Here is a 22324-nt window from a genome sequence, read left to right as displayed (position 1 = left end):
AATAAACCGGATACTTTTGATTGCAAATAAAAGCCGTTTAGTAGTTTAAAAATTGTAACAACTCTTTATCTATTTAAAATGTACAACAACAACAGAATTAAATAGCCACTCAATGTTTTTTATACACGTTTATAAATTCTCAGAAATACAGACACAATTTATAGTGTACACGAATTTACTTGAAAAACACAACACACTTTAAGGCACTCAGTTGATGTTTATTCGAAAAGCGTCTCTGATAAACTCACTCACGACTGCAACCTCTGCCACTATTTATACTGTCAAAGTTCGAATATTCTAGATCATACGCCATCTGTGGTGTACTTTCTACAATGTTCTTTAACTGAATATTCGAATTCAAACGGCGTTGCCAACTTACGATCAATGGCCAACTGAAAGCTTTTATTTAACAATGCCCACAGATATGTTACAGTTTGCTATTACAGCACTGTTATTTGAAAGCATTATGCTACTTTTAAATCAGCCCTTAAAATCGTTATATTTGAATTCAAGTACAATTTCGTAAGACTGCCTCCGCTTAAGCCTGTTCGTCCCGAATAGGCATAGATTCAGTTCTCCCATATGCGGCTAGTCGTTCTAGATGTACGACCTTCATTTTAGATCTCGGGCTCTTTTCTTTCTGTATTCTGTACACCACGTCGTTTAATTTCTTAATCACCTTGTATGGTCCATCCCAATGGGTTTGTAGTTTGGGAGACAGTCCTTTCTTGCGTTGTGGGTTATACGCAGTACAAGTTGGCCTTCATTAAATCCCTCAGAATTCGCTGCTCGATCGTATCTGGCTTTCATTTTGTCGCTGATAATTTTTATTCGTCTGCGTACGAATTCGTGAAGTTCGTTAAGGTCATCTTGCTCTTGGGAAGTGTTTTCATTATTTGATGAGGGCTTAATACCGAATTATAAATCACCAGGCAACTTGAGTTCTGTCCCGAAGACAATTTTTGCTGGTGTTCGAGAGGTCGAGTCATGAACAGCTGACCTGTATGCCAATAGAAAAGCCATTTGCTGAAATAATCCATAACCACTAAAACATAACGGTTTCCAACATCACGGACAGGGCAAGGGCCTGACACATCCATCGCAATCCGCTCGAATGGCGCACTTGAGTTATACTGCTGAAGTTGTCCACGACTTCTTCTTACTGGGCCCTTCGCTGCTATGCATTGTGGACAATTGGCTACACAATCGGCTACTGCTTGCTGACAACCCACCCAATAAAAACGTTGTTTTAGCTTCTCTAAGGTTTTTGTCACACCAAGATGACCACCACTGGTACCGTCATGAAACTCTTTCATTACTTCGTTTATTTTAGAGGATGGTACAACAATTAGATTTGTCACTGTTTTACCGTCAGCACTTTCCCATATGCTGTATAAGCAGTTATTTAACAATTGTAAACTATTCCATAGGGCCCAATATGATTTCATCAGTGGACTTTCGGCCGATATTTCCATATGTTTTTTTTATTATTATCACCATGCATTTTCCCATAAATATCTTAAAATTTCCTTAACAAACAAGTAAGAAAGTATGATCGGTATGATCATATAATACCCTACACTAAGTAAATGAGCAAAAACATTTTTCTTTTAAAATTTCAATGTGTGATTTTCGGAAGTTATGGGAGCTATGACCAATTATTGAAAGATCACCATGAAATTAGGTCGTGTGATTTAGTATGTCTTTATGAAAGTTAATTATGTTGAATTTTATGTGCATCGGGTCTTATATGGCAGATATGACTAAGTATAGACCGGTCATAATAAAATTTGGTGACATGAATTCGGTATATACTTATTTGGAACAATATTTGTGTATATACTAGGGTATTCGAATAAAACGAATAATTCGAATAAGAGATTTTAACTTGTTCGAATAATTCGGTCACACGTCACAAAAAAGTAAATAATGAAGTTTTGATGTCGGTTTTTTTATATTTTATTGTTAAAGAAAACCAAAAAATAACGTTAAAGTTAACAATTCAAGTATTGATAATGTTAAAAAACATTCGAAAACAAAGTCCATTATTAAATTTTCAACAGAAATATTCTGATCAGATTAACTCCCGAACAATCTACAAAACCATTGACTAGCAAACCCTTTAGTTTCCGTTTTGGATCTATGCTTTAAAAAATTAGAGCTAGTTGGACATGATCCTGAATTCAAATACAATATAAACGTATTAAAACTTTTTTATGTCGTTCATTAATTCGGGTTTTAAATTGAGTAACTAATTCGTTAGTAAATTAATTATTCACTATTTCTAAATTATTTATAATAAATTGTATTATACATTAACCCATTAAAAACCAAGACCATTTAAAATGAAAAATTTTTAAATTCATTTATTTATTTAAACTAAAGAACATAGAAAATTAAAAAAAAATTTTAGGAAACGTGTTTTTGGGGCTGTACCTGAAAGGGTACAATGGCGTAAAGTGTATGCTATTTTTATAATGTGTGAACATTTTTAAAACATTACTTTTTCAACACATCGCAATATCGCATTGTTCAGACAACCATCTTATTCTGTTATGACATTCACCCCATCGTAGGGGATTTTTTATCCTTTAAGGAAATTGGTTTCCAGGAGTAGTTGCGACACCTGAAGCCGGTGTAAATTGTATATGGGTCTCACCTTGTCAGTAGCATCTAAATTAGTGTTATCAGCCAAATTAACAAAACGTTTTATTTCATTGAATCTGTTCCGTGATATAATTTCGGAAATTTTGGAGTGCGAGTATCCTCGCAGAGCACCCAATACATATCTTCTTTTGGCATAGAGCGAAATCCACTGTAAAGCAAAATACTCAAGAATATATTCAAATCTTCTGCGTTGAAGGATAAATTGTGTTTATTAGCTTGCGATGCATAAATGCAAGCCTGCTAAATGATTAAACTAATAACCTTTTCCCATTCAAGTATGAAATAATATTGAACTCATTGTTCAAAAAATAGTATCCAAATAGAATTTGTTTTGCTTGATCTTGAGGGCATTATTTTCTGTCAGAACATCTCAAGTGGAACATCATCGTCGCTATCACTGTCACAAAATACTTATATTTCACCTGGTACATGCGATCTCTAACACAGTCGTCAGCAACACCTTCATCTTCATCCATATTACAATCCGGATCTGATAAAATAATAGCTATCAAAATTGTGGTGCTCATATTTTTCCAAAAAATCTAGTTTTTAAAACATTTGCATTAAAAACTTTGATGGTCTGAAATTCTATTTTAGCGTAAGAAAAATCTTAAAAAAAATAATACATATCAAGCCATTGTACCCAATTGGGTACACCGATTTTCCTAATCACACAACTTTGTCCCAAAAAATTATTTTTTCTTATACATTTTTATAAAATGTACACATAATAACTCTACTTCATAAAATTATAAAAAACTCTTGCTTTCGTAAAACTGTGTTTGCTCTCCGCAGCTCAATTGTTACTAACCTCGCTAATATTCCAAAAAATGATGTAGCATTATAAAAACAGGACAAAATATACCTTAAGGGTATTATTTTTTTAAAATTTGTATGTTTGATGTTTAAAAGCACAGTGTGTTGAATGCAAAATCACAAAAAAAGTCAAATTTATCTTGTTAAAAAATTTATGAGTATTTGAATATAGCCTTTTTTCTGTACTCAAGCAGGTACAATGGCTGGGAATGGGTTAAACTCTATCAACGTTGCCAAATCTTTGCTTAATAAAGTGGTCTTGGGGAATTATACAATAAAGGGAATCTGTCCAAAGTTTGATATCATTGTAATGAACGTAGCTAATTTGAAATCAGGCAGTTCATGATTGATGCATTTACAAATACGAAAAAAGTTTATTACTATGTTAAACAAAGATGTTCAACGGTGTTCAAAATCATGTTGTTGCATGCTTTTCTTGCAACAAAACGTTAGTTTGCAATATTTGTGTTTATCATTCGATTTATTAAAGATCAGATAATGTAATCATTATAAATGTCATTCTCAATATCACTTTCGACGAACGTTTCAAAATCACATTCTCCATCGCATTCAACTCCACTTTAATCTATGTTAAAATTTTGATTATTAAAACTCAATACACTCACAGTTTTTTACTAACACATTCTGCAGCACAGCTTGCAAGTAAATTTTTGTCACTTATCGCAAGCAAAATGACAAATAAAGAAACAGTGTTACCAAGAATGAGTTTTATATCAATTTACTAGAAATTTGTAAAAGAAAATAGCAGATTTTCTATGTATTTAAAAAATAAAATAAAACACAAATATACAACAACACATATTAATGACATTTTTAAAAATAAATTTCATTAATTTAAAAAAAAAAATTAACGAAAATATTTTTTTCAGTACTTTTATAATATTGACAACATGACAGTACTGGCTTTCCCTTAATATTTTCTTTTAATTCGTTCAACATAGCAAGAACATTTCGTTCTTTGCAAGAACATTTGTTGTTGGCGACATTTTTAAAATCAACTTGCAACGCATATTGTAGACACACAAACAATTTTGTGGGTTTTCGGTGTTTTTCGATGATAATACGTATTCATTACTTAGCCAGCAAAATAACAAATATTTTATTCCGTACCTTTTATTTTCATTGGTTCAATTCCTAAGTTACTTCTTGCAGTAATATTTATATATTTATAGAAGGAGCTATCGGAACACTCACCTACAGTGATAGGAAGTCCCTTTGTCTAATTTCAGAAACAATACAATTTTTGTGAGTTATTATTACTTATTTGAATTTGAAATTATGAAAATTTTTAAGCAATTTAATAAATTTAAATATATATGAACATTTATTCGATTGTTCTATATAAAATTGTCCGAATTATTCGTTATTCGAAAATGGCCATTTTTAAATTGTTCGAATAATTATTCGTACGAAATTATTCGATTAATAAAACGATCATTAGTCGAATGAATACCCAAGTATATACCTGTATAAATTAAACATTTATGTCCGATAAAGTCCAATTTCGTACGGACATTTGTATGGAGGCTATGTGAAATAATGGACCGATTTCAGCCAGTTTCGATAGGCTTCGTTCTTGGGCCAAAAAAAATTATATTTATCGTTCTGATACGTGTTAAGAAAATAAATGCATTCTTTATAAAAAAAATTTACTTACTTTACTTGCAAATAAAAAAAAACTTTATTTAATTGTAACCCAGAAGTTTTTTTTATTTACAAATTAGTGACACCGAGCTTAATTAAAATGTGTTCTGTCTGGCTCCAGTTGACGTTTAATGCAAGGTAATTACAATAAAATGATTTTTTAGGTCGCGAACGTACGATTAAAACATAGATAAGATTCAAAGTAAAAATTAACCGTTAATCGAACTATTTTTGTTCTCCTTACACTTTTCTCTTCTTAATTGATTTTAATAGAGTGATTTTAAGAAAAAGTGCAAACATAATATATTTTTTACATGTAAAATTATTAAAAATAAAAATGTCTTTAGAACTACCTTAAAAAGAAAATATAAAATTTTCCAGTTTCCAGCCCAAATTTCTCAATTAAAACAGCTGAGATATGCTATGAAACCATTCTCCGAAAAAACATTAGCGAAAAATCGAATTTTTTAAATTCAAATGCACAAATTCTATTTGACACATACATGTGTTGTTACTTCAATAAAGGAAAATTGGAGAAAATCGGGAAATATTTGGATCAGCTGTTATCAAAAAACTGGAGTAGGATGGGTAAAAATTTTGAAAATTTAATTTTCAAATGTGTATAGGTCCTAAGCTATAAGAGATAATTCATAGCTATTGATAATTGAGGTTTTTTGTAGTGCTCTATGGAGAGATTCTATATATGTATTTTTTTTGAAATCGGAACACAAACGAAGAAATAGGATCGTTTTAAAAATGTAACATACCCGAGGTGTCCTACTTTGAGGATCCTTGGTCGCGCCCTTGGTGGGCCCAAGTTCAAAACTTACACTTAACAGCACTTCCTCTTTGTGCGTGTGAAATTTCATTCAAATCGGACTTGCCGTTTAGAAGTTACATATTTATTTCCTATATTTTTTTTTCTATACCACTGTGCGCTGTGAAGGAAAATATTGTTTGTGTGACTATTTATTTTACTCTACTCATGTTTTCCCTTTTGAAATTTCAAAAACATGTTTAAATTTATTAGATTCCTTTATATCTATCTTCTATATATATAAAACTGAAATGGTCCATGTATGTAATGTCATCACGTGAGAACGGCTGGGGCGATTTGGCAGATTTTTTTTATTCGATTCGAAATTTTGAGGAGATGGTTTGTAAAGAAAAAAAATTCAAAAATTCCGGGTAAAACTCGGAAATTCTTTTTTTTGTGAGTCCAGTCAACTGTAATAAAAAAGCTCCCTAAAGTATGCAGTACAAATTTAGATATTTTATTTACAAATAAATAAGAACAGGCTGGTGTGAGTGGGTTGGAGAAACTTGAAGAACTAACATTAGTAAATGCTACCGGGCGAAGCCGGGGCGGGGTGATCAACTAGTTTAATATAATAAAAGCGTGTTTTTGTCACGTGTGTTTTTGTGCTAAAAAACTATTTCATTTTAAAAAGTGCGTTTTTGTGAACTTCTTTTTGACAGTTTAGAAGGGATTATACAAACAAAAATTACTATTGTTCTTGTATTGTTGTAGTTACGCTGCCACCTGGTTAATGCATCTTGATCATGTTGTTATAATTTTTTTTAAAAACATACATACATATTTTGTTTTATTTGGGGAACATAGTGACTTTAAACTACCGTAAAGAATGAATTTTAAAATTAGTTTCAAAATATCATACATATTTATGATGTTTTGAAGTTGTGACTTTAAGAATCCCTAAAACGAAGTGATCGAGAAAAACTATAAGTATTTCCGTAATCTATATAATCCAACAAAACAGAATTGCTACATGAGATCCCCTGCATATGAGTGTATTTCGTTCAATTTCGAATTACTGTGTTATTTAATTTTAGTTTTTATAAAATTAAATTAGAATGTGTTTAATTTCGCTTGACTGTAGTAAACTTATAAATATCGATTCATTTCATGCTTACCTTGCACTTATAAATAAATAATTAAATAAATATATAAAAAGATTATTAACAATTTGCTAGTAGAATATTAAATTGTGTACATTTTTTGTATGTATGAATGTAGTATGTACTTTTTTTAATTTATTTATTTATTCATTTAATGTTTATTATATTTCAGTTGAAATTATAATCTCAGTTCGTTCAATCTGAATGTAGAGATATTACAAGCGAGTGAGTCCATATGTACGTGATCTTGTTGCTATGAAATCATCAAGTTATTAAAAGTCTCAAATGTTCTGAAGTGATCCCGGCTGACATTAGAATTAATTTAAAGCGGACTTCAACGCAGTCTTTCTTTAATTATTTAATTTACTTGTAAATTGCCACCATCTATTATTTTTATTTCTGTCAATAAAAAACAACTACAAGTGAAAATGTTTGTAAACAATTTGTTAATTGTTTTGCCGGTTCTTACATTGTTAAATGCGGTTGAGTCGAAAGATAAATTCGGGTAAGTGCGATAAAATTGTAAATGCATATATAGGTATACGTAATATAAATTGTACGTGGTCATGAAACTCAACAATCATCATACGTTATTGCATTAAATTAATTATCTACTTACGTTTTAATATTTGAAAGTCAATCGCATTATCTTCCATTTTTATAATAAATGTGTTAATTGTCAATCATACTTGCACTTTGTAGTATTACGTTGTTATCAAAAGGTATTAGTGAGAATTTTATTATAATACAACTAAGTTCAGAAAGTTGTATTGGATTAGAGTGGACTGTGGGCAGTAGGGTGGGTCAATTTGTTCGGGCCCAAAAAACGTGGTAAAGCGTATAGCAAATTCGTAATCTACGGAAAATTCTATGAACTTTTTCAGAAGAAACCATGGTTCTAAAATCAAAATCGAGCTTCCGGTTTTTTACGAGAAGATTTGGAGCTCAAGACCTCTTTTGCTAGGAGACCTCGGGTATGTTCAATTTTAAAAATAATAATATTTCTTCGTTTGTGTTCCGATTTCAAAAAAATTACATATATATAGAATCTTCTCGTCGAGTACTACATATAACATCTCGTAGCTATATATTCTTTACGCATCTTCTTAGAAATTTTTTTAGATAACTTAAAAAGAATAAGCATAACTTTGGACTCAGTCATTATTTTTAATCAATTTTTTCTTTATGTTATATATACATTTCTTGTTAGTCCTATAAATTAAAAATAGAGAAAATCGGAAAAAATATTTGAAACCGCGGTCATCAAAAAACTGGAGTAGGGTGGGTAAAAATGTTAAAAATGTATTATTCAAATGCCAATATCTCTTACGCTATAAGAGATAATTGATAGCTACGAGATGTTATATGTAGTACTCGACGAGAAGATTCTATATATAAGTAATTTTTTGAACACAAACGAAGAAATATTATTATTTTTAAAATTGAACATACCCGAGGTCTCCTAGCAAAAGAGGTCTTGAGCTCCAAATCTTCTCGTTAAAAACCGGAAGCTCGATTTTGATTTTAGAACCAGGTTTCTTCTGGAAAAGTTCTTAGAATTTTCCGTAGATTAGGAATTTGCTATACGCTTAAATTCAAAATAAGATATCAGATATTAAATTTCAACTAATTTTTTTAAATTTCGAGAACTATTTTTATAGAGAGTACTTGTTCTAGTTTCACGTATGACTTATTATTAATCGTAGTTTTTATAATATTTATTGTTTGTTTGGTTTATATTATTTATAGAATAAACATAAGAAGACTCATACAATATAAAATATACATAGTTATTTAGAGATAAAAGCGCGTTATAATACGTTTTATTGAATTGTGTTTGAAAGGTTTTTGTAAGATGATTGGTTTCACATAGAGTTTCGCTATTTTCAAGGCCTAAAACCGAAACCGACAATTATTCTTCGGTTTTTATTACTAATCTATTTTCAGTAGAAAAATTAAAAATTTAGAAATGAAAAACAAACTTTTTCATCAAATGATTCATATAATTTTTCTAAAAACAAGTCGATGTAAAATTATCTTAAGATTTCTTTAAATTTTTTAAATTGTATTACAATAATTGAGCAGCCGCAGAACAAAGCGTATATACTTTTTCGAATTTTTTTACAAATTGATTTTTTGGTATTTTTATAATATTTGGATTGAAATCAATTTCTCAAAATTTTTAAATTTTCATAAAAGTACCTTTAGTTCTGCTGCTCCACAATTGCTTCAGATGATGTAGCAGGCTCCGTTTCCCAGGCAAGGAAACATGTTTAAAAATATTGATTATACGAGTATTTCCTGGCAATTAAACTTCAAATGACTTTATTTATTTAATTTAAAAAAATTATGTAAAATTTTTGTAACAAAGACTTAGTTATTTTCAAATATCCGATAAAAATATACCACTAAAGTCACCTTTTGTGAAATCTAACTCATTCAGAATCATGTGTGCCTAATTTTTAATTTTTAGGTTTACTATTATAAAATAGTCAATAAGTAATATTAAATGGAAAAAAGTACCTGTTTAAGATTATAACTCGGTCAGAATCATATGTGTTTAATTTTCAGCTTATAAGATCATTACACTGTACAACACCAAATAAAATGTGTATTCACTTATAGTAAAATTTCACGGATAATATTTTTGCGGAACATTTTAACCCTTTAAATCCATGTTTTAATGGTGTTTTTTGTTCTTTTTTAAAAAGACCCATGCCTTGAGAATTTAGAGGGTTAACATATTCTACAAAAATGTTCTCCGTAACATTTTACACAAATTTGCTGAACACATTTTATACTTAAAATGTAAGGATCACATCAAGTCGAATTTATACAAGGTGGTGTGAGTTCTACAAAAACAACGATTGGTCTTAACAAATGTCAAAAAACCAAAATGAAAAATTAAACAAATAATTATTTAAACTTAATATAGTGTAGATAATTGAATAAAATAAATATTTTGTTAATAAGCTTAGAATATGTAGATTAGGGATATAACTATTGACAATTTTTGCAAATATGCAAATTGGCATAGCATAGTCGTATAGAGTATTAAAAATATAAAAACCACGGTATTATTTTTTCGCGGTTGTTAAAAAAGTTCACGCACCAAACGCAATAAAGTTTTTCATTAAATTTTTTCAATTATTTTGAAAAACAATATATTTTATTTTAATAATAACTGCGGACATACTTTAAAAAGGGAAGTATTCTTCACACTTGCAAAAAAAATATGAAATTATTTATATAATTTTTCAGAGAAAAAAAAATTTGGTTTATTTTAGAAATTGGTGTTGGTGCGTGATGTTTTTGATTCCAAATGACCTAAAAAAATGATTTTCATTACTTATACAACATTGGCCATCACGTGGTGGTATGCCAAAAATATAGCCAAAATTAATTATATGCCTAATGTAGATATTTAAATATAAAATCAAGCTTTGACAGTTAACTGTTACAGTTAACAATTGTTAGAACCAAAAAGTGAAAAAAAAATTATCAGCTGTTTGACTGACTCCACCTTGTATAAATAAATTCGCCTTGGATCACATGGTTTCTTATGCCGATTAACAATAAGAATGTGCCAGAGTTGGGAAACTTTAACCCCCCTCAAATGAAATTCAGATGTAAACTTTCAAAGTCGATACACGTGTCTTTTTTTTGTCTCCTCTATCTCTATCTAAATTTATTGGTCGGATATTGTAATTTTGGAAAAAATTTGATTTTGTTGTATAGTGTTATTATACAAATTTACAAAAATACTATTCGGAGAACGAAAAAATACTAATAGTTTTTGTTATCTCAATGCAATTAATGTAATCTATCCTTGATTCTTTCTTTACTCAGAAGCATATCAGGCAACTATTATGTATATGAGTAAAATAATTTAATATAATAAAAGGTACCATTCGAAGAAAAAGTACCAATTATCCACACTCAAACCCCCGACAAGTTTCCATGATTCTAAAGTAAGTAATTTCCTAGATTCTAGGTTCAATATTCAATAAATTCAAAAAGTACCATTTTGAAAAACCAAAAAGTACTCCTTAGTTTGTTTTAGTTCTCCTTTTTTGGTATCATAATACCATTGAGCACCCTATTCTTGATTATTTCTTTACTGAGAAGTATATTAGCCAACTTTATTATATATATGCTAGCTAATTTAAAATACGTATTAAAAAAGTACCATTAAAATAAATTTGCCACTATCCTCTTGAACACCTGTCAACTTTGAATTTTAAATTTGTATAGTATTTCCTATATTATCAACTCATTTTGTTTCTATAACACTTAATATTTAATAAATTACCACAAAACCGAAAACGATCGGTTTTCAATTTTTTAAAACCGAAACCGTGGTTTTGAATTTTTTCAGTTTTTTGGAAACTCTACTTTCACATAAGTATGTTGCATCCACAATATATTATAATTTGTGTATTCCTATTTGTCCAACTATATAATTTAATTTTTAATATTAATTTTGATATTAAAAGATAATTGTATGTAAAATTTTTTGAGATATATAAGTATAATGTTTCAGAACTAATTAGAGATCTACAGAACTAGTCTAAACCGAATATAAGTATCACTATTTCCAAATAACTGGTGTTGTGTTCTAAAGAACGGGTTTTAGAAGTGATTGCATCGTTATTAGTTAGAATGTCGTCATTAAATAGAATGAAATGTTTCTGACAACACTCGTAACTAACTAGATCGTTATTAGTTAGAATGTCGTCATTAAATAGTCTGAAAGGTTTTTGATAACACTCGTTCTAGAATGAATTATTTAAAAACATTTTATAATAATAAAAATGGTAAAATTTGTTTACCAATCTATGAGTTTTTTTGGCAGTTACAAAAATAATTAAAAATGTTATTTTACAATTAGGTTTAAAATAATATAATAAATATTTCGAAAAGTCCAATTTCCACATCCTCAACATCATTATTGTTATTATCATCATAACTTTTAATTAATGTGTTTAAACACTTTCGATCAGAGTTGACAGAGCAGTTTCGGAATAAACTTATTCTCGTTTTGGTCAGTTGTGTTTCATTGCTAAGGGCATCTTCTAATTACAATTTATATTTCTAGGAATAATTGTGCAATTGCACTCTTACCTAAGGCGACCAGATTTTGAAAATGAAAATAGATGACATAAAGAAAAAATTAAAAAATTTATTTGAATTCAACATTTTTTACATATTTTACAGACAAATTTACGTTCACATATACATATGTATGTATATTAGAGTGCTCCAAGATTGTATGGACGAAGAAACATTTCAGGGTACAGTCCCCCACTAGAAGTGTATTATTAGGATAACGTTAACGCGTGTTTTTGGCGCTACGACGCACAGTGGTATGAGAATAAAAAAAGAGGGAAATAAATCTGTAACTTCTAAACTCTTACGTTGATTTGAATGAAATTTCACATGCGCAAAGAGGAAGTGTAGTCGAGTTTAAGTTTTGAATTTGGACCTCATGACCCCACCAGGAGCGGGACCAGGGGTTAATGCTCAGCGAGTTGTTAAGTTTTCCCTAATTAATTTGCCACTTAAAAAACGTAAGGTAGACATGTTATATATCAATGGATAGAGGATTTTGTCTGCTTTTCAAAAATGTATATAACTTTTGACAATTAAAAAATTCATGGAATACTTTTTTTTGAAAAATATGACAAAAAAATGCTTTTTATTGAATTTTGCATAGATATTTTTTAATTAAATTTCACAGTTATGTAGATTTTTCTATTTAAAATGGAAAAATAAAAACAAATTTTGAAATTTGTTATCAAGTTTCCCGCAATTCCCAAAAAAATCTTGAAAAATCCCAAAAATGGGATTTTTTCGTTTTTTGGCTATAATATCCATAATAGGGGCGGGGTTATCGGAACCCTTGACAAGATAATTAAGAACTTATTGGGCCATCTAAAATAGGTTACTATATTTTGATATCGAGTATGCGATTTGAGAATTTTTGCCCTAAATTTGAATTTTACATAAAAATAGGCATTTTTTGAATGAACTCAGGTCCCGTCGGTATTAAAAATTAGAAATGTTTTTTTCATTTAAAATGTTTGGCGTAAAGTTAGCTTTTCAAAAAGTACAAATTCATTATACATCCTCTTAGAACATTTTTAGATAACTTAAAAAGAATAAAAGTACTGTTTTCCCAAAAAAATTGCGAAAAATCGCCTTTTTAAATTTTTTTATATTCAAATGCATGTAACTTTGGACTCAGTCATAATTTTTAAACACTTCTTTCTTTATTTGATATATAGATTGTTAATCCTATAAAGGAAAAATGGATAAAATCGGAGAATATTTGGAACCGCGGTCACCAAAATACTGGTGTAGGTAGGGTAAAAATGTTGAAAATTAAATTTTCAAATGCGAATATCTCCTAATAGCTACGACGAGGTTTTATGTCCCAATTTTCTTACTGTTATGAATTTTAAATAAAGAATATTATAGTACAGATAATTTTAAACATACTCTGAAAGTTTTACTAAGATCGGAAGACGTTAACTCTTAATTTCTAATTGAAAGATAGCGAAACGTTATATGTATATTTTTAGGACGATTTTAATGAAACTATTGAAAATTGTAGCATAAAGTCTAGTATTTACAAAATTTGTTTTGATTTTAAAAATTAAGATGACAAAAGATGGCAGATTATGAAAAAAGATGACATATAGAGGACACAAATTTTATAGATGACAGCCAGTTAAAATAGATGATTGTCTTCTAAAAAAGAGGACGTATGGTCACCTTATCTTACCGCAAAACTTTTGCTACTGCCGTAAAATAAATGCAAAAGAGCAAAAAAAAATCAATTAACGGTTAATTTTTTATTATCTTTTAATGATATTATAAGATAACGTCACACCAGACAAACATTTAGTCTCATTATTATCTCTACGCTGACAATAGCAATGCTTGAAATTTTGTATTTTAAAAAAATATTTATTCAGAAAAGAGTTTGTTTACACAACCAGTTATTTTTCAATCTGTGTTGAATTCTAAAACAACAAAAAATGTCCTTTATTATGTCCATCTTATGTTCATCGCCGCTTTCAAAAATCAATTTAACACTCAAATATTAAAAAATAATTTAATACTTAAATGCTTGTTAATGTGGGATTTACAATAGATGGCGTATCTTTTAAATGCGGTTTTTGTTTTTAATAACATATGTCATTTCGAAGAGTAAATATCTATCATTCTCACTTATTTTTTGAACATTAAGCTTTGATGAGCAATCCGTGTGCTTTAGCGGCACTTTTTTTTAAATTATAGATGTCGAATTTTGCGCCAACAAAGTGCCATATGAAGGAAGTTTTGCTTTACTTCTTTAATTTGAAAAAAGTACCGCTGAAGCACACCGATTGCTTATGGTGAATGTGCTCCATCGGTTTCAACATGCGAGATGTGGTTTGTTCGGTTCTGAAGTGGCGATATTGACACGGAACACAAAGATCGCCCATGCTAGCGAAAAAAGTTTGAAGAATTGGGAAAAATACATTGTTAAGATAGTTGATGTATAACGCAGGTCAACAGCAACCAGTATATAGATTTGATGCATCATGGTTACCTATGTACAAAAATGGTAAATTTTTTTAATTCTATGGATAGATTTTTTATACCCTCCACCACCACCAATAAGTTTGTCATTCCGTATGTAACATTGAGAAATATTCATCTGAGACCCAACAAAGTATATATTTTCTTGATCCTTATGAAATTCTAAGTCGATTGAGCCATGTCCGCCTCACAGAGGGATGGCTTTATACATTTTTTGGCAAATGTGGTCGAAGAGCGCTGAAATTTGGCACAGAGAATTATATGGACCAAGCTAAGAAAAAAAAATCCGTTTATATAAAATCCGTTTATATATTGCGTTTTAATCGGCTCAGTAGTTATAACAAATTGAAGCAAAAAATATATTTTTTACTTGAAAATAGCAAATTATATATAAGTCCCGCTTCTGAAAATCATTTTAAAGAGCATAAATCTCTTAAAAATGTAGATATCCACATAAAATTCAACAATAAATAAGTTTCATATAGACATAAATTACGCGACCTAATTTCATGACGATCGGTTCATAATTAGTCATAGCTCCCATATAACACCAACTTCCGAAAATCATTTAGGAAAATAAATTATTGAAATTAAAAGGAAATGTTACACAGTGTAGGGTATTATATGACTTGACCCACCATACTTACATACTTGTTTTCTTTTTCTTATTTCTTAACCAAAAAATATATCAAATGGAAATTTGGTAATGTAACGTCATGTAATGTCACGTCAGATACTAATGCTAACAAATAAAAAGCGAGGAAAGATTTTTAAATTTTATAATTTGGAAAATAAATATATATTATTCCAAATCCTACTACAGAAGGTTTTATTCAAAAAGTCTTGCCCAATTCACAGAGTTATGCAATCTTGTAATGCAAGTCAAACCGCTCTTCTGTTTTTGGTAACGTCACGCAACCGCATATTTTTGCTAATATCTTCAATTGACCCTAAAATTTTTGCAATATTTTTTCTGAATAATGTTTTAACATTATTCATTATTTTTTTTAACATTTTGTCGTACAAATGTCATGTCACGCCATAATGGAAATGCACCATTTAAACCATTGAAATCAATGTTGATTTGAAAATGTAGTCATGTTTTTTAAGTTTCGATTAAAAAATTAATTAATTTTTTTATTATTACACAGACCACCAAACAATATTATTTTGTAAATAATTTTTTTTTCTTTTCGATCTATACATTAATTTTGGCAGACAGCTGAACAGTTTGCAATCAATGCAAGTGAATTTAAATCAAAATGTAGAAAGTGAAATAAAGACGAGATCTCGAAGGGACAATGAAGACGATGCTGAAGTTGGTTGGTCGATAATAAATGAAGAAGTCGATACTGTTATACCTCTGCTGCTGGAACATTTGCAAAAACTACAAATAGAGCATTTACAACTGCCTGATATCAAAGAGAATCTATCTGTGGTAGGTAACGCATTAAAAGAGGACGTTTTTCGTCAACCAAAACCAAGAGCAAGATATTTCAAACTATTTGTTTCAGAAGCCCCTGTTTTTAACATACGAAGCTGGACTTTACCTAACAAATGGCATCGTCTACAATGTTGCAGGCATAGAACGTTATGGACCGGCCTACATGACTTATAAGGATAAATCATTTTTAACTCGATTCTATTTGAATATCAAAAATTTACAGGTAAGAATGTTTAATAATGGCCATGTATTTATTTTCTTTAAAAATGATACAATATAATTTCATATACATACAGTGAGCCTCAAAAATGAGTATACACCAAAAATTATTAGATTTTTTTTAAGGTCACGAAAATCATTATAGTCCGACTTAAATCTTTTTTTTTCACAACCGAATCTATTTTTCAGCCCATTCTCCAACAAACCGAAATTTTAAATTTTAATCTATAGATAAATTTTAAGATTTTTATTATCTAAAAAAAATCAAATAATTTTTGGTGTATACTCACTTTTGAGGCTCACTGTATATATGAATTTGGTGAATAATTTATGCAAAATAAACAACCAAAAATAAACATAAAGCAAATTTCTGATAAACTGAAATATTAATGTGTACTAATGTAAACCTTAAAAATAAGTTTGAAGTTTATTTAACTTTTTAAATAAAAATTTAATACAAATATCGGGTTGGATAGCTCTTATGTTTTATAACCTCAGAAAGGCGTTTTGGCATATTTTAAATAAATTTTTGCAAGTAATCATCATGATTTTATCCCATTCTACCTGCAGCCTTTTTTTGAGTTCGGTTTTCGAAGAAACGGGATTTCCGCGGACTCGGCGATATAAATGGTCCTATAAATTTTCTAAGGGCTTCATGTCTGTGGACTGAGCAGGCCTTTTAATCACTTTTGGACATTTATAAAGCAACCACTCAAAAACAACGTGAGCTTTATGCTTTTTTCTGCAGATTGTTACAAACTGACTCTCAAAATGTTCAAATAAACATCCTTGTTCATAATGCCTTCGATAAATACCAGTTTCCCAACCTTTGTCGGTGATATGCAGCCCCAAACCATTACACTTCCTCCTCCATGGTTAACTGTTGGAGTAATATTTTTTACTTTTAGCTTCTAATTCGGCGTCCACCACACCAAGCAAAGTTAAATTTGCTTCCTTCGAGAAAAATTACGTCTTCATATTTTTTTATAAGCTCCTTACCTAATTTTAACTGATGATTTCGGTTTTTTAAATTCACGAAAGCAATATTTTTTTCTTTTTTGTAATGAGAAAGCGTATTTTTTCCTTACGACCCATCGCGGCTTTTACAAACAAATCTTGAGAATAACAATGTTTATTCAGCTAACTTTATTTGTTTGATGTTAATTAATGTGTGTTTCCCGATTTTACAAATAATTTATAATTTATAAATATTCAGATTTAAAGCATTGAATTTTATGGTAAAACTAAAAAAACCGAATAATAATGAAGCATGCATTTAGTTTATTATTTTTTTTTTAAATAGCTTCACTCATAACACTGTACAACACCAAAAAAAATGACTAGGTCCGTTCAATAAATTTTTGATAGAGGAGACAAAAAAAAAGGCACGTGTATCGGCGTTTTGAAAGTTTACATCTGAATTTCATTTCAGGGAGGGTTAATGTTTCCCATCTCTGACACATTCTTATTGTTAATAGGCATAAGAAACCATGTGATCCTTACATTTTAGGTATAAAATGTGTTCAGCAAATTTATATAGAACATTTTTTTAGAATATTTTAACCCTCTAAATCCTTAAGGCATGGGTCTTTTTTGTCCTTCTTTTAAATATGAGCAAAAAGCACCATTAACACAGCAGTATAAAATGCATTCAGTAAAATTATGCTAAATGTTACGGAGAAAACTTTTGTGGAATATGTTAACTCTAAATCCTCAAGGCATGGGTATTTTTTTGTCCTTCTTTTAAAAAATAGCAACAAACTCCATTAAAACAGGGATTTAAGGAGTTAAAATGTTCCACAAAAATATTATCCGTGAAATTTTACTATAAGTCCCTGCATACACCAAAACGGAAAATTCAACCAGAAAGTCAGAAATAAGACACATCAAAAGAGAGCTTAGGGTTAATTTCGCATTTATTAAGAATTTTATTTAAAATTTAACATGCGCACTAGACATGCGCTTAAAAAATAGATTTGCTTTGGATGGGTCTTATTTTGTTCGTTAGTATCTAAAACTAACTTCACGTGCCGGAAATCGATTGAATGTTGTAAAATTGGGTAAATAATGGTACCTTTTTCGATATCTTAAAAAAATTTCATATTTATATATTGGTTTTTAAACATTTTCAATAAACCTAAGCTTCTAGAGAAAATTATCTTGCTAACAAGGTATAAAACATGAACATCGAGTTAAAGATAACCAAGTTATTAGCATTTCCCTACGTCATATATTCAAGAAAAACGATATTTTTGTATTATTTGCTCACTGTTTTGCATTCAAAAGTTATGTAAACAACTATGTTAACAATAGAAATGCGAGTACTTTTTGCTCAATATTTGGTCAGATAAAACTCGTATAACTTTGTTATTTTTCATTCGAAATTATTGTTTTATACCTTGTTAGAAAGATAATTTTCTCTAGAAGCTTAGGTTTATTGCAAATGTTTAAAAAACAGTATTTTAATAGGGAATTTTTTTAAGATATCGGAAAAAGTACCATTATTTACCAAATTTTACAACCTTCAATCGATTTCCGGCACGTGTTCTAGTTATCCGATTGCACTTAAATTTTGCAGTAGTTAGTTTTAGCTGCTAATGAACAAATAAGACCCATCCAAAGCAAATCTATTGTTTAAGGGCATGTTTAATGCGCACCCATAGAAGAACGCTTATAGCTGAAATATGCTGGACATTGTATGGTAATGAAGTGGAAAAAATGTAATTAATGAAGACTTCCTATCCAAATCTATATAAATAAAAATCAAATGTCGTTCGTTGGTAATTGCATCAGTCGAGAACGGCCGATTTAGACAAAAAACTTAGGTTTTTAGGGAATGAAAAATTCACCAAGTCTACTTTTACGCCCACTTCTTTCGATTTATCCAAAATCAGAAAACGGCTGCACCGATTTGGCTAATTTTTTTTATTATCCAATTTATGTTTTTACTGATGGAAAAATTGACCACGCCTACTTTTACTCCCACTTTTTTCGATTTATCTAAAATCGAAAATGAAATTGTTCATGTTAGCGATTGTCAAACTCCATCAGAAAAATATAAAATTTTACAATATAAACCTGTGTTTTACACGCTTGAACGTGAAATTCTTTTATTATTAACTGCTTTATCAAAATATAAAACTAAAATTATTAATTGAAATTCGAAAATGAGATCACGAAAAAATGTCCATGGAAATAAAATTACATAGCAAATAAAATTACTCATTCGTTGTCATACAAGACAAGTAAGAAAGTATGGTCGGTCAAGCCCGACCATATAATACCCTACACTAAGTAAAAGAGCAAAAATTGTTTTCTTTTAAAATTTCAATAATTTATATTTTTGAGTGATTTTCGGAAGTGGGCCTATGGGGGCTATGACCAATTATGGACCGATCACCATGAAATTAGGTCGTGTGATTTATGTCAATATCAAAGTTTACTTATGTAATCAAAGTTTACTATGTAGAATTTTGTGAGTATACCAACATTTTTAAGCTATTTATGCACGTTAAAGTGATTTTCTGAAGCGGGTCTATATGGGAGCTATGACTAATTATGGACCAATCGTAACAAAATTTGGTGACACGATCTACATTTATAAATTAAACATTTATGACCGATAAAGTCCAATTTCGGAAGGACATTTGTATGGGGGCTAGGTGAAATAATGGACCGATTTCAGCCAGTTTCAATAGGCTTGGTCCTTGATCGAAAATAATACGTACCAAATTTTATCGAAATATCTTCAAAATTGCGACCTGTACTCTGCGCACAAGGTTTACATGGACAGACAGCCAGCCAGCCAACCAGACGGACATCGAATATTTTTGGGCGTTACAAACATCTGCACAAACGCATAATACCCTCCCCACTATGGTGGTGTAGGGTATAAAAATTAATTTAGAGGATGCAAACACATTTTTATATAAGGGGATTCCCTAAACGTTTAATCTAATAACAGTTTAATCAAAAAAGCTCGATCTGTGATCACTCATATGTCTGGCCAAAAGTAAATTTTTAAAAAAAAAAACTCAAAATATCTAAATTCGCTAATAACTTGGTCAACAAGGGTACCAAATGAAATAACTCTCAAATGAAATAACTCCCAATGAAATAACTCCCAGTGAAATAATTCCCATCAAAAATGAAATAATTCCCAAACTTGAAAAATGAAATAACTACCAAAGGGTAAAATGAAATTACTCCCAATAATCGGCGGTTTCATAAGTTTGTTAGTCCCAAAAAAGCGAAATATCTCCCAATAGAAATGAAATAATTCCCAATCCGAAGAAATTTATGTATGTAATCTAAAAAAAGGAACTACAAATGTGAAATTATTCTTCGCTTACCAAACATTTTTTGCATTGCGGGCCTATTGTGGCATATTGATGTGTCAAAAACTGGCTTAACTCAGAAAATTTGTTTTGCATTGCGGGCCTTCGGCCGGGCGCTAAGGTTTTCTTCTTTGGGGTGTATCAAAAACTGGCTTTGCTCAGAAATGTTTTTTGCATTGCCGGCCTTCGGCCGTGCGCTAAGGTTTTCTCCTCTGGGGTGTATCAAAAACTGGCTTCGCTCTGAAAAGTTTTTTGCATTGTCGGCCTTCGGCCGGGCGCTAAGGTTTTCTCCTCCGGGGTGTATCAAAATCTGGCTTCGCTCAGAAAAGATTTCTTTCATTGCAGAAAGGTTTTATAATATTTCAGAAAGCCGATTTTCATTTCGCACCAGATTAAGAAATCGTTGCAACCTGACTAAGGCCGACGATGTAAAAAGAATCTTTTCTGTGAGAAGCCGGTTTTTGATACACCACAGAGGAGAAAACTTTAGCGCCCGGCCAAAGGCAAAAAACTTTTCTGAGTGAAGCCATTTTTTGATATTTATGGGTTCTGCTTTTGCAAAGTAGAACCCAACAAAAATGAAATAACTCCCAATACAGTGAAATAACTCCTAATTCCCAAAATAAAATGAAATAAAACCCAACAAAAATCTCATTAGGAGTTGTTTCATTAGGAGTTATTGCATTATGAAATAACTCCCAACAAAAAATTATGAAATAACTCCCTATGCGTTAGGAGTTGTTTCATAATGAAATAAGTCCTAAGTTGTATAACAAATTTGTTGGGTGTTATTTCATTTTTTCGTGGGGTGTTATTTCATTTGGGAGCTATTTCACGGTACCGTTGACGGTATATATCCCAATGAAATAACTCCCTATGAAATAATTCCCATCAAAAATGAAATAACTCCCAAACTTGAAAAATGAAATAACTACCAAAGGGTAAAATGAAATTACTCCCAATAATCGGCGGTTTCATAATTTTAAAAATATTACTCCCAAAAAAGCGAAATAACTCCCAATGAAATAAATCCCAAAAGAAATGAAATAATTCCCAATCCGAAGAAATTTATTTATGCAATCTAAAAAAAGGAACTTTAAATGTGAAATTATTCTTCGCTTACCAAACATTTTTTGCATTGCGTAGCGCAATACTCCTCTGGGATGTGTCAAAATCTGGCTTCACTCAGAATATTTGTTTTGCATTGGGCGCTAAGGTTTTCTACTCTGGGGTGTATCAAAATCTGGCTTCGCTCAGAAAAGTTTTTTGCATTGCCGGGCGCTAAGGTTTTCTACTCTGGGGTGTATCAAAAACTGGCTTCGCTCTGAAAAGTTTTTTGCATTGCTGGGCTTCGGCCGAACGCTAAGCTTTTTTTGTTGGGTGTTATTTCATCTTTTAGTGGGGAGTTATTTCATTTGGAAGCTATTTCACGGTACCTGTACACACATTATCGATTTGATTTGAAACCTAAACTGCAGTTTTACAATACAAATACAATGGAGTTTTATTACTTACATATTTGGTATGAATTATTATGACAAATAATCACAGCTAAGAAGTGCGTTTGAATCTTATAGGTCCTTTGTGGGACTTGTAATATTTTCTGTTTCATATCAGAAAGTCGAGGTGATAAAAATTTCAAAATTATCAAATATTTATTTAAAAA

General features: G+C 30.2%; 1 protein-coding gene across 4 annotated transcripts in view; it reads left to right on the top strand.

Annotated features, from left to right (window-relative positions):
* LOC135949189 (uncharacterized) overlaps positions 1 to 22324 on the top strand; it is a 53994-nt gene that overhangs the window by 27012 nt on the left and 4658 nt on the right. For 2 of the 4 annotated variants that reach the window (XM_065498662.1, XM_065498663.1), the window contains exons 2-4: positions 7241 to 7573; positions 15877 to 16096; positions 16173 to 16325. In XM_065498662.1, coding sequence (XP_065354734.1) covers positions 7497 to 7573; positions 15877 to 16096; positions 16173 to 16325 — 450 coding nt within the window. In that variant the 5' untranslated portion in view covers positions 7241 to 7496. The remainder of the gene's footprint in view (positions 1 to 7240; positions 7574 to 15876; positions 16097 to 16172; positions 16326 to 22324) is intronic. The other 2 variants (XM_065498664.1, XM_065498665.1) reach the window with 2 other exon arrangements.

Source organism: Calliphora vicina, chromosome 1 (genome assembly GCF_958450345.1).
Source record: "Calliphora vicina chromosome 1, idCalVici1.1, whole genome shotgun sequence".
In the NCBI taxonomy this organism is placed as follows: Eukaryota; Metazoa; Arthropoda; class Insecta; order Diptera; family Calliphoridae; genus Calliphora; species Calliphora vicina.
This window is presented reverse-complemented; position numbering and strand designations above follow the sequence as displayed.